At 42.9% G+C, this 13,544-nt stretch overlaps 1 protein-coding gene across 2 annotated transcripts in view; it reads right to left on the bottom strand.

The window, feature by feature from the left end:
• The window catches only part of IARS (isoleucyl-tRNA synthetase), a 274,838-nt gene that overhangs the window by 5,685 nt on the left and 255,609 nt on the right, over positions 1-13,544 (bottom strand). For both annotated transcript variants that reach the window (XM_014524559.2, XM_025215174.1), the window contains 2 exons: positions 12,475-12,618; positions 11,222-11,374 (listed from right to left, as the gene is read on the bottom strand). In XM_014524559.2, the coding sequence (XP_014380045.1) occupies positions 11,222-11,374; positions 12,475-12,618 (297 nt within the window). The remainder of the gene's footprint in view (positions 1-11,221; positions 11,375-12,474; positions 12,619-13,544) is intronic.

The raw sequence follows: 13,544 nt of genomic DNA, 5'->3' as shown, positions 1-13,544 counted from the left end.
ATCTAATGATCCCAGCAAGATTGGATACTTTAAAAAAAAAACAAAAAAACACTTGGATGCCTGAGTAGGTGCTTGGCACCACCTCTGGGGGGAGTCTATTCCAGGCCCTGGGAACTCAAGACAGTAAAGAAGTTTTTCCTTATGCCCAGCCTGTGTGACAGTGTGGTGAGTTCTGTAGCCTGGGTCCCTGCTGGGGTCACTTCCCAGGCAGAACTGGTCAGTGCATCACGGGATGCCTCATTCCTGCCCTGGCCACCCTGTGTGTACCTGTGGGTCACGTCCGGCACAGGTGCAGTCTTGGCAGAGCCAAGCCCCTGGCTCCAAGAACAACCACCACTCTGCAGGAGCCTGGGTCCTTTCTTGCCTCGGTCAGGTTGGTACGGGATAGTTTGGGTGTACTATATACCTTTAAGAGCCGAGAGCTCAGATGCAGTAGGGAAGCCCCTGCTGTGGTTGAAGCTGATGAGTTGCCTGGCAGTCTGTTGGCCTGCAATGCTGCCAGCCCATGCCAGCTGTGGGGAAGGTGTCCAGAGGGGCTGCCAGTGCTCCCTCCTTCCTGCTCCCCCTGGTGCATGTCCAGCTGGCTTCTTTTATCCCAGGAGTTTTGAAGAGCCTGACCAATCTGTGGCCCTGCTTCCGGCTGTGGAGCACTGGAGCAGCCACATGCAGACCAGCCACCTGGAGCCCAGCGGTGCAGTGAGCGGGCCACAGATCTGTCACATAGTGTCTATTATTTCTTGTCCTGCCCTGGGGGCCCTTGGTGAATAGATGCTCCCCCAAACCCTGATGTACAACCCAATATACGCTGCCACCAAGCCCCCGCCGAGTCTTCTCTTCTCCAGGCTGAACAGCTCCAAGTCTTTCAGCCTCTCCTCATATGACCTGGTTTCAAGGCCGCTAATCATGCATGTGGCCCTCCTTTGGACTCTCTTGAGTTTCTCCACATCCTTCTTGAAGTGTGGCGCCCAGAACTGGACACGGTACTCTAGTTAGTCTCACCAAGGTTGAGTACAGCAGGAGGATAACATCCTTTGCTCTACTGAAGATGCCTCAGAGGATGTATGCCAGTGTTTGATTAGCTCTGCCAGCATTTTGTTGTCAATCATGACACCCAGGTCTCATTCAGTTGTGGTGCTGGCAAGCATAGCACCGCCACGCCTGTAAGTGTATTGTGGATTATTTCTCCCCAGGTGGAGCACTTTATATTTCTCTGTTAAACGACATCATGTTGAGGTCCGCCCACCTCAAGAGCCTGTCCAGTTCAGCCTATATTGCCAGCCTGTCTTTGAGCGTGACCATGCTCCCCCATTGTTTGGTGTCATCAGCGAACTTTCCCAGTTTGCTTATAACACCTGAATCCAAATCGTTAATGAACATGCTGAAGAGCACTGGTCCAAGTACTAAGCCCTGAGGGACACAATGGTCACCTTCCGCTATGATGACTGAATTCCATCAATACCCTTTTGGTCCTACCATGGAGTCAGTTGCCTAGTCACCGGACCGTAAAGTAGTCAAGGCCACATTCTCCCAATTTGACCATGAGGACATCATGGGAGACCAGGTCAAAAGCCTTTTTGAAGTCCAAGTATATGACATCAACCTCATTTCCCTTATTCAGGAGGCGAGTTACCTGATCATAGAAGGAAATGAGGTTGGTCTGGCATGACGTGCCTGTAACAAAGCCATGTTGGCTATCCTTCAGAATACTGCCTTCAGTTAGCCTGTGTGTAATTAATTCTTTGATAATTTTCTCCAGGACTTTACCAGGGATTGAGGTCAAACTAATTGGCTTGTAATTTCCTGGGTCCTCCCTTCTCCCTTTCTTTGGAAAAAGGCCTATGTGGTACCTAGTCTTCTGGGACCTTTCCCAAGTGCCACGGGTTTTCAAATAATTCTGCCATTGGTCATGCGGTGACATCAGCCAGTTCTTTTAGAACTCTCAGCTGTAGGTCATCTGGTCCTGCTGACTTGTAGATATTTAGCCTGTGTAGGTGTTCCCACACAAGATCTATGCCAACTGTGGGAGAATGGTCAGCCCTCCCCTCCCCTCCCCATAATGATCCAGTATCATGTGAAGCAGCCTAAGACCCTTGGATTGGTGGAATACTGCAGTGAAATATTCATTCAGAAGCTCGGTTTTGTCCTGAGTATCGGTTATCAGCCATCCGATTTCATTCATCAGGGGCCCTATTCTTCCCTTGTTCTTTTTTCAACTTCCTACATATCTAAAGGAGAACTTTTTGTTGTCCTTAATTCCAGTTGCCAATTTGTGTTTGGTTAGTGCTTTAGCCATCCTAATCTGCTCCCTACAGGTGCAGGTTATTGCTGAATACTCCTCTTTGGTTGTTATTCCTGACTTCCACCCCTTGTAAGCTTCTCGTTTTAATTTCAGGAGGTCCATGACTTACTTGTTGAGTCAAGGGGGTCTCCCAGCTCTTTTGCTGCCTTTTTTTTTGCGAAAAGGAATTTTCTTTGGGCTTTTAGGGTGGCTTCCTGTACTCTCTTCAGACCATCATCCCACAGGGCCTTACTAACCAATCTCCTGAGTTTGTGGAAATCAGCTTTCCTAAAATCACGGATTTCTACCCTACTGCCCGGTTTTCTTGACTTACAGTGGATGGAGAAAGTGATCATCTCATGGTCACTGTTGCCCAGTTTCCCATCAATCCTCAGGTTGTTCACTAGATCATCTGGCCAGAACCAAGTCTAGAAGCGCCTTGCCCCTGGTCGGCCCGTAAACTTCCTGAGTTAGACAGAGCTCCTCAATGCAAGCGAGGAAAGTCTGTGAGCTTTACTAGAATCAGCAGTGCATGACTTCAATCCAGCTCTGCAGAGTCTGTACAGAGCAAAATCTCCCATTGCCTAAAGAAGGGTGTTTGTGCCCAGATGCTCAAAAAGAACTTTTCCCCAACTATTTAGTTGTTCTAATACAAGATATCACATCTACCCAAAGAACCTTGCCTGCCTTTGTACAAATCAGGCACTTCAGCAGGGCTTTTTGACATTTTGGTGTGGCTTTTTGAATCAGCTTTAGCTAAAAGCACCACTCAGCTATTAGATAAAAGCACCAAAAAAGCCTCACTAAAGCAGCTGATCTATACAGACATCAGGTGAGCTGCCTCCAAGGCACAGCCTCTTCTGGGCATGTGCTGGGCTCAGTGCAGGAACATGCCAAGTAAAAAGCTTCCCCCACCTGCTCAACATTGCAAACAGCCTCCAAGTAATCTCCCAAACCTGTTCTTCCACTATAGGCTGTTTGGCTTCTTCCCCATCTTTGCCAGCTGTGCACATATCTGGTAGCTGACCCCATTTCCTTCTCATCTAGTGCCAGGGCTTCATGCCTGTTTTCCTGCTGGACAGCTGCAGGTTCAAAAGAGGAGTGCTGTCTGTTGCCACAGGTGACAAGCTTCCACCTTCCTGAGTATCTGTGCCTTCCAATGCCTTCTATGGCTGTTCCTCTTCCATGAGGATGCTGAAGGGCTATTTGTGCATTAAGCTGATGAAGGCCTCATGCTCATGGATGGTCTGGAGCCTATTCACCTCTTTCTGAAGCTCCATTACCTGATTCCTGAGAGAATCAACCTGGAGGCCCCTCTCTCACATTGCACGCACTCCCCCATCTGGCTCTCTTTGGTAGGGACATGCAGGCTGCAGTCCCCACAAAGCAAAACCAGAACCTGGGTGAAAGCCTTGATGGTCTGTGGTTGTGCTTGGACAAAGCCCACACAGGTAGAAGCAGAGGAAGAACTGGTGGCGACAGAGGCTTTGGCATTGCAAAGTCCTCTAGTCATCCTGTTGATTCTCCTCCTAACTCCTTTCTTTTCTGCTACTATTTCTTGAAATAATTCCTTCTTCCTCCTCTCAGTGAACAAAGTGGCTGGGTAAACTCTCCAGTAATTCCTCATTCAAACTCTCCTGTTTGCTGGCCTATTCACTGGTCCTGGTGTTGCTATGCATTGTATATGGACAAGACATATTGAAGAAATCCAGTTATTGAAAGATAACACCCTTTTCTCCTTCAAATTGTTTGTTCATTTACTCACTTGTGGGGGACTCCAAAATAGCATCCACATACCAGATAGTGGGGTTTTGGAGGCCTCTATGCAAACAGCAAACACAGTATTGCTCCGCAGAGCTTGGCATCGCCTTTAGAGGCTTGCACAATGCTTCAGGAAGGTATGAACGGACTCCAGGTAGTTACCTTGAAAATATCAGTTATGTAGGGATGCTAGAGGAGTAGTACTCTAGGCTGTGGTGGAATATGAGGTAATGCTACTTCTCACATCACCACCAAGGAAGTTTTCAGTGAGTGCAACACAGTCATCATGAGTTCTTAGAAGTCCCCTATGTCTGCTAAGACTCAGAGTGCTGATTGAACCAAAGTTCCACAGTGGGAGGATGGGTCTCAATTCTTCTAACCCTCACTGTTAATGACTGGGAAAAGCAGAAATGTCCCTCAGAAGAGGTCCTTGATCTCAATAGACCCCCTGACCATGGAGGAGTTGTTGGAAACCCCAATGCCAACATGGCTACACTGGCATCAGAGTACTCTGTAGGCCATAGACTGGGGTCTATCAGCTAGTCTATATAGTGTTGCTCTCTAGGTTACAGCTTGTAGGCACCAGAGGAACTGGAAATCTAGTGGTAGAGGACAATTATGACCAGCACTCAGATGAGGAAGACTCAGCTGGTGTCATGAGTAAGAGCTGCTCTGGTGTAGTAGACAGCCCATGCCTCTGCTGCATATGTAGTGTTTAAAAACCTGGGGTTCAGGAACCCAAGATAAGTTCTCCAGTCTTAGGTCACAGTGCCTCAGCTTTTAACCACTAAGCATGCTGGGCTGCAAATATGGTTTTTAGACCTGACACTGCCCTGTGCTGAGCATCGGGTTCAGGCACAGGCAATCCTTGGCCCTGGCAGTCACACCACTGGGATCTGAGTACTTTTATGCCCCATCACAAACATCACACATCCTGTGATACATATGTGGCACAGCAAGACTCTCAATTTTTTGGATGAGGCATAAAATTCTTCAGATCCCAATGGCATCATTATGTTAACATCTGCCAGGGGCCTATATGATTCAGATTGCTGATGGTATATTTTATGTATAGGCTATCTTCTAGAGCAGCAGTTTTTTATATTATTTTCAAATAGTATGACATGACCTGATGGGTAAATGTTACCAACAATTTTTTTTGTTGGGAACAAGTGAGGGACATGGACCCAGATTAGGAATATATTTGATTTTTACGTAAACTGTCAATTCAGAGACAATGGCTAGTTATTTATGAGATAATCTTGTGTTTTAACTGCAAAAAAAGTAACAGGCAAGATCCTTCTCCATTCTGCTCCCATAAAGGGCATTATTTTTGGAAGAAAATGTGCCTCTAATCTCCAGACCCCCTTCTACACATTGGGCTAGAGAAAACAACAATGAATAGACAGCTCACTTAGACACACGAGACCATTTTTCAGCTCTTACCATCTCAGCAATGACTATATCAGTAACTATGTTGCTAAGGATACTCCAAGTAGTTTTAAACAAATATTTGTGACAAATGGACATCAGGTTCCTACACAATGTTACACTGGACAGCAAAATCCATGCAGATAAAACACAACACTGGCTATATTTGGACAGGGTACAAGTACTTGATGGATATAATTTTATTACTGTACCACAATCCTGGCTCCCAATGCTTTTATTGTTCTAGCTTTGGACTTGCTGCCAATTCATAGCTAACCGGAAAGAACTATGTGGAGATTTTGTAAGGTGTGTAAATGAAGACTAGACTCCAAATACGTTTTAGCTTGAAACTTTATTTTTAAAATTTTTACTCTGAAAAGTTCATCTGAAAGTGCCAACTGGTATTGGGTATGCTTCTATATATCTCAGAATCCCATTTAACTTTCTCAAAGTTATCCTCTTTTGTCCCCTCCCCCCACCCCCCTTACTCCTGCAAACAACCTACAGGAGAGCTGTCCAACTTCTGAGTGGCAGGGACTGCATACTGCCCAGCCACATGCAGTGGGGGCTATAAGCCACATCACAAAAGCAGGCACCACACCTACTGCCCCACAACAGGTCAGAACGTTTTTGACATTCTGGCTTCCTACTTGAAATCTCCAAGTTTATTTTTGCGACTCATACAGGTGGTTGCACATTGAACAGGGCTAATATGGCACAGCACCTTAAAAGGAACTTGCAGGCATCCTGGATAAGAATCACTGCTCTAAGGACATACACACAGAAACAAAATGAAGAGACAAATTAAAAACTAAAAGTAATCTGGGTTACCATTAATTTACACAAATTGTAAATATTGATTGTGCTAAAATATTTTACAAAAGTGCCATCCTAAACAGCACAAGCAACATTTACCAAAAATGAAAGGCAGCTCATGGACTTTTACATGTAAATATTACATTTACAAAATAAATATAATCCAATTGCACGTAATCCAATTAAAGTATCCTAATATTATAAAAGCCTTAGCCTGTCTGTTCGTAACACTTTATTCACACTTTGATTGGTTGCCTCAGAGTGCTCTGGACAGATGGACACATGGTGGAGCACCACAATGACAGAGGGCAAGGAGGGGAGGCAGCAGGGAAGAGGGGAGGAAGGAAGGGAGGGGAGTGGGAAGGGAAGATGGTGGAGGGTGGCTGCAGCCCCGGCCTGATGTGTGCAGACCTCTGTCCCCCCACCCCTTCATTCTTGATGGGCAGTTTGCTAGTTTACAGTATAAGAGATGAGGTTACATAATGACTTTCTGAATTACATCTATTAAAAAGATGCAGGCAGGGTAGGTTGGCATCTTAGAGTAACTGGTTCAGACAGGCATATGGTTTCATAGCCTATGTTGAAGGATTACACAGATGGAAAAAAATAAGCAAGATTTTAAATTGAGGCATCAGAACTGTAACCAGCTTGCATGCTAACTATACAAAGGAACCGTAAAGCACATGACAGTCCTGTGTCTCTTGAGACTCAGGTGAGATTAGAACAATTCTTCAAAGGCAACAAGACCTAATATGAATAGAGTATTTACAAGAAACCACAGCACATTAAGAGTATCTAACACATCATTATGATTTAGCTACCTGTTGATGAACAGTATGACTATCCTTATGTAAATTTATATTTTATTTACCCTTAAGAACCTTTTTTTCTTTTTTTTAAGTTACAGAGAAAAATATCTTAATGACTTTCTTTATAAATGAAAGGTTTTTCCCCCCATGACCAGAATCCAATCAATGTATATTATTCTACATCTATCAATTATTTCATTCTTTTAGTCAGTAATTTCTTTTAATAATTATCTGGGCATTTGCACAAAATATCTGTTGCTGTGAAGCCTCTCTGTCCTGCAACAGTTATTGATAAAAGCAAAAAAACCACTTGGGGTTTTAATAAAGTAGAGCATCAACTGCTACCAAGTGGCAGCATTTCTCTAGTCAGCAATATTTCATATTTCATTTTTCATTTATGAAAGCTGTACTGTACATGCTGGGTATTAGGGCTGTGCAAAATTTTGCCGGCTGTTTCGTTTTGACACTGTTTTGACTCATTTCAAGGTCATAACAGCAAAATCAAAATTAAACAAAGGACTTCAAAACAGTCTTGAAACAAAACGAAGCTGGTCAAAACGTTTTGAAAGTTGAAACGTTTCGACCAGAGCCCTGGGGATAGGAAGTCAGTCCAGCTGGGCTGAGTTCCCATCCCCAGCTAGATTGGGCTGGGGAAAGGAAATCAGCTCTGCTGGGCTGACTTCCAATCGCCGGCGCAAGATCCAGCGAAATGTTAAAACAGAGTCAAAACAGCCTTACTGTTTAGAAGAAGCAAAACTGAACAGCAGTTTCGAATTGAAATGAAATTCGATATGAAACACTGTTCTGTCAAAACCTCAAAACTCAAGGCGAAATGGAACGGTGCCGTTTTGCACAGCCCTACTGGGTATATTCTGTTCTTATGCCTGCTATAGTACTTTAATAGTAACTTTATTTTCTCTATATTCATTACCCTCAGCCAGAAAAAGTTTATTTTTAGCATCAGCTCTTATCAGTTCTAGAAAATGTCTTTAGGATAATTGGCATTTGGTTTGCATGGCCTGGTACTAAAATCTATCCTGCTTATGATCCCAATTCATAGACATTTGGGTGGAAGGGACCCCGGAGGAACATCGAGTCCAGCCTCCTGCCCCAGGGGCAGGAAGTCATCAGGGATCATAGGATCCCAGCAAGATAAACATCGAAATATGTTGTGAAGGCGTTAAAGTGGGTGCTTGAACCACCTCTGGCGGCAGTCTATTCCAAACCTTGGGGGCTTGGACAGTAAAGAAGTTCTTCCTTGTGTCCAGCCTGAACTGGTCACAGCAGAGTTTGTGACCATTCGATCTCATCATCCCTTGGGGCACTCTGGTGAACAGACATTCCCCCAGATCCTGGTGAACAGCCATGATAAACTTATAGATGGCCACCAGATCACCCCTGAGCCTGTGCTTTTTCAGGCTGAAGAGCCCCATGGCTCTCAGCCTGTCATCGTAAAGTCTGTTTTCCTGACCTCTGATCATGCGCGTGGCTTTCCTCTGCACTCTCTCAAGCTTCTCCACATCCTTTTTGAATTGTGGAGCCCAAAACTGGACACAGTACTCCAGCTGCGGCCTCACCAAGGACGAGTACAACGGGAGAATGACGTCCCAGGATTTACTTGAAAAGCATCTATGGATGCAAGCCAGCATTTTGCTTGCCTTACTAGCTGAAGCATCACATTGCAGGCTCATGTTCATCTTGTGGTCAATCATGACCCCCAAGTTCCTTTCATCTGTAGTGCTAACCAGCGTAGCACTGCCGAGCCTATACGCATGCTGCAGGTTTTTCCTCCCAAGGTGGAGAACACCTTGCATTTTTCAGTGTTAAACACCATCAGGTTCTCATCCACCCATTTCATGAGTCTGTCAAGATCTGCCTGGATCACCCTCCTGTCCTCAGGTGTGGATGCTTTACCACAGAGTTTGGTGTCATCAGCAAACTTGGCCAGCCCACTTCTGACACCAATGTCTACATCATTGATGATAATATTAAAAAGTATATAGGCCCTAGGACAGAGCCTTGAGGGACCCCACTGGTCACCGTGCACCATGACGATTGACTTCTGTCAACCACTACCCTCTGGGTCCTACTGCAGAGCCAATTCCCCAGCCAGCGGATCATGGTGAGGTTGAAGCCACAGTTAGCCAGTTTTGTCAAGAGGTGATCATGGGATACCAGATCAAAGGTTTTTTGAAGTCGAGATATATAACATCAATCTCTTCCCCCTTGTCTAGGTGATAGGTCACTTGGTTGTAAAAGGAAATAAGATTGGTCAAGCTAGACCTACCCACAACAAACCCGTGCTGGGTATCCCTCAGGATCTTGCCATCAGCTAGTCTGTTAAGGATGGCTTCTTTGATAATCTTTTTCAAGACCTTCCCCAGGACAGAGGTCAGGCTGATGGGCCTGTAGTTTGCTGGATCTACTTTCCTCCCTTTCTTGAAGATAGGCACCACATTGACCTTCTTCCAATCTTTGGGCACTTCACCAGAGCGCCAGGATTTCTCAAAGATCCGTGCCAGGGGCTGAACTATGATGCTTGCCTGGTCCTTGAGTACCCTTGGGTGTAAACCATCAGGGCCAGCTGACTTGAAGGTATCCAGCCTCTCATGGTGTTCCTTCATGAGGTCACCTTTGATGGAGGGTAAGGAATCTCCCTCACCTGGGCCTCGCTGATCCACAGTGGGCAGGGGCGTCCCATGGGACTGGTGAAAAACTGACGCAAAGTACCCATTTAGCAAGTTTGCTTTTTGGGTCTTGATGCAAGTAAATTTAGAGTGATTTGGAGAATTAAACAAGCAGACAACACTGCTGTTATAGTTTCCCCCAAAATGGACTCCAAAGTAACACAAAAATGAAATATTTCCCTTGATACAATTAAAGCACTCCTGACATTTAACTTAAGGAAAATACACTGATACTTTCTGCAGGAAAAGCTTTGTGCTATAAAACTTGGTAGCTAGCAGCAAATGGAGTGCAGTACTTTGAACACTGGCTTAAGTAAATCATAAATGAATTACAGTAGAAGTACTCTATAACTACACAAGGGATAGCTAATGAATATTTTAAAACAGTGTGGCAAATTGGGAAAAGAAAAGTATGCATGTCACTTGATATAATTCTAATTTATGCTACAGTATTTCTTTTGACCTGAGCATTTCAAGAAAATTCAGCTTCTTGCAAGTCATTTCAGTTAGGAAAGACTGAGGGAGTCGGTTGTTTATTGGTGGAAACCTGTTTATTTCTAAGTCCTGTCCCCAAAACATAGCGAGATCTAATAAGACAACATCCGGATCCACAATTCCAACCTCCCTATAGCAGCTAGCATTTAGACCCAAATCACTACATTTTTTGTACTTATTCTGGCAGTGTTGTGTGCTGCCTGCACCCCTTTCTATATCTTCCCCTTTGGCTGCACAATTTTACTTCTGCTCAAACCTTGCCACATGCAAGGTGTTTTGGATCATACTCCTATTGTTTCAGTTAACTGGTTACATGACTGTCATGCCCACCAAGAAAGTATAAACTTACCAAGAGCACTAGAACTCTGAGATTTTGATGATGTACTCTTTGCCTCCATTCTCGCCCCGCCCCCAGCAAATAATTTCTATAATGTACACGTTACTAGAGAAAAGCTTTTTATTATATACATTCATTATTTACATTATTTTATCTCTGCAGAAAGAGTTCCCTTTTACTTAACATATCAGCATGGAGCTAATATTTTCATTACTGATTGGTCTTTCATGTTCAACTGAAAGCTCTTAGAGAACTATTCTTAGCCATTTCATCCCATTTAACTGTAGTGTCTGCAAAATGATATTAAATTAAAAATGCCATCTCTTTGCATAAGTACAGTTACTTTAGCTAAAAAATTTACCAGCGATTACAGCATGAGACCTAAAATCAGATGGCTCAATTCTGTTCAACATATCGAGGCCCAGATCCTGCAAACACTTGCATATTAAAGATTTTAAAAGCTAAGCAGAAGATGAATTGGCAGGAAAAATAAAATGAAATGTACATCAAAGACGTCACCTTTTACCTGGAATTCTAGTTTATTATATAGCAGCTATTCAACAGAAATTCCAGAGTATGCAGGCAAAACATTTCCTGAGAGACTTACCCTGTGTTTGTGCTTCATCCAGGAACAACTTTAGCTTCCTGCTCCTGAGCCCAAACACTTTTGCTGTTTCATACAGAAGACCTTGATAGGTCAGGCCGTTCTGACCAACTGGATTTTCCATGAGAAGAGTTCCAACTATTCCTTTTAGACACTCTACGGAAATAAATTATTACCGTTTGAGGTTTTAAAAAAAGTTCCACATCATATTTGCATTTATCTTGACACGTTTACATTTATTTCCTTCCAACTTATCAGTTTCTTCCACAGCATTCACTTATCTACATCCAGAGCAAAAATACTGCACATAACTACCTATCACAGATGACTGGAGAGCTGTCATTTTGGGCTCTATATCCATTCACTTTAGATTCTAGTAACAGATTAGCAAATGAAGGATGTTAACTAGTGATTTTCTTCTCTAGGAACTGGATGCTGCAGTATCTGCAGATAGATTATGGAAACTGAAAAATATTTCAGCAAGAAACAAGCAGAAGTACAGATAACTGCTCCAGAAAAGGACCCATCACTTTATTGGGTGGGTGCATGCTATTTTATGCGAAGACTGTCCCAAGTAGATTCCTTGCATCCTGACCAGCACTCTCTGCTAGCATCTAGGTCCATATAAGACAGTTCCTTGTACAGAATTTGGAACTAAGACAGTGAACTACTAAAAGCTTATTTTTCAATGAAGAGTAGAGAGCATATAAAAGACATTAATGTGCATTATACCAAGTTATACACATGTAGTTACAGTCTAGTCACCAGGTTGATAAAGTAATTAACATTCCTTTTAATCAGCAGTGCTTGCAATTTCTCATAAGCTCTGACAATTGATTTTTGAATGGAGCTGACCTTTTCTACTCAGTTTTAGACTTGCAGCCTTTTAGAACAAATTTTGCACTTTTTAACTGATAGTCAGACATAGGAGAACAATTTCAAATGACTTGTGTTTACATGCCAATAAGATCACCACCCCTTATCTCAACTAGTCTCTACTTTCCTTTTTACAAAAAACAGGACACAGGCAGCTTTAAAAAAAACAGTGAAAGAAATAGTCAGCTTCTGCATTGTATGTTAAAAAGCATTTATCTATTTCATAGGCAGAACAAAAATAACAGAATAAGCAGAACAAAAAATCACCCCTTACTAATTCAAATATTTATAGAGCTAAGCAAACAGTACTATCCAAAACTTAAATCACAACAGATTAACCAGTAACTGAAAAGCAATTATCAGTTTACTACATACAGTACCTTGTGGTTTCATATTCACTAACTGCAAGTTGATATACTGGCAGACAAGAGCATCAGGGGGGTTGATCAAAGCAGGAGCTGACCCTGATGTCACATAAAGAGTCTTTCCACTGAGACTCAGCAAGTCAGTTTTGTTCATCAGTTCTGAAAAGAAAAATGAAACCAGTGAGGCCATTACAAAGAAGCTAACATCTAGCTCAACTGATTAAATGACAATAAGCATCTTTCTGGATGCTGTTTCCATTATAGGAATGCTTTCCTTTTTAGCATTACTTTCTCAATGGATATGTATTCCATCATTTTGGAAAGCAGAAGTGATTTTTGCAATTAGTAACAGAGATACCTTTGAAGTTCCCAATGCCAATTATTACAAAAACAAACAGCTAATAAAATGACTTCATCATGGACAATATTCTTGATACTCAAACTGGTTGAATGATTCTGCAAGAATCCTGGAAGTCTCCAGTTAGATGTATTTAGTTCACTATGTAGTGTAATAAGTAGTCAAACAGAACCAATTTCTTACGGACTTTATAAATTTAACCCTAACCTCCTGAACTACACTCTGAAACAAGTAGCTAATGAAATTTGCTCCTTAAGGATAGCATTTCCTTAATCTATACTTTAGACCTATGTTAGAACTGAGTTTGCAAACTTTGCATTTAATGTCGAACTGCAAAAATGTAGAAGAATCTTATGGTATCTAAATATTAAAATAAATGTTTATAAAAAACAGACATAAGTAAGCACTATAAAAGGACAGTATATATCCAGAATTGTTCTAACAAAGAGTCCTAACAGATTACCCTTTTCAATTCTGCAAGGTCTATTTACTAGGGCTGTGCAAAGCTTCAAGTGGTGATTCGATCCGGAGGAGAGTCAGCCCGATTTGGTGGCTGAATCTCTGAATCCGAATAGAAGCAGGGGACCAATTTAAAGGTCTGAATTGATTCAAAGCTCTCTGAATCTTTGGGAAAGATTCGGAGAGCTTTGATGATTTGGGCAGTCCTTGGTGGCTGCAGCAGGGAGCTGCAGCTGACTCCAAGCTGGTAAGTACTAGGAGCAGGAAA

This window comes from Alligator sinensis, unplaced genomic scaffold (genome assembly GCF_000455745.1).
Source record: "Alligator sinensis unplaced genomic scaffold, ASM45574v1 scaffold263_1, whole genome shotgun sequence".
NCBI lineage: Eukaryota > Metazoa > Chordata > Crocodylia > Alligatoridae > Alligator > Alligator sinensis.
This window is presented reverse-complemented; position numbering and strand designations above follow the sequence as displayed.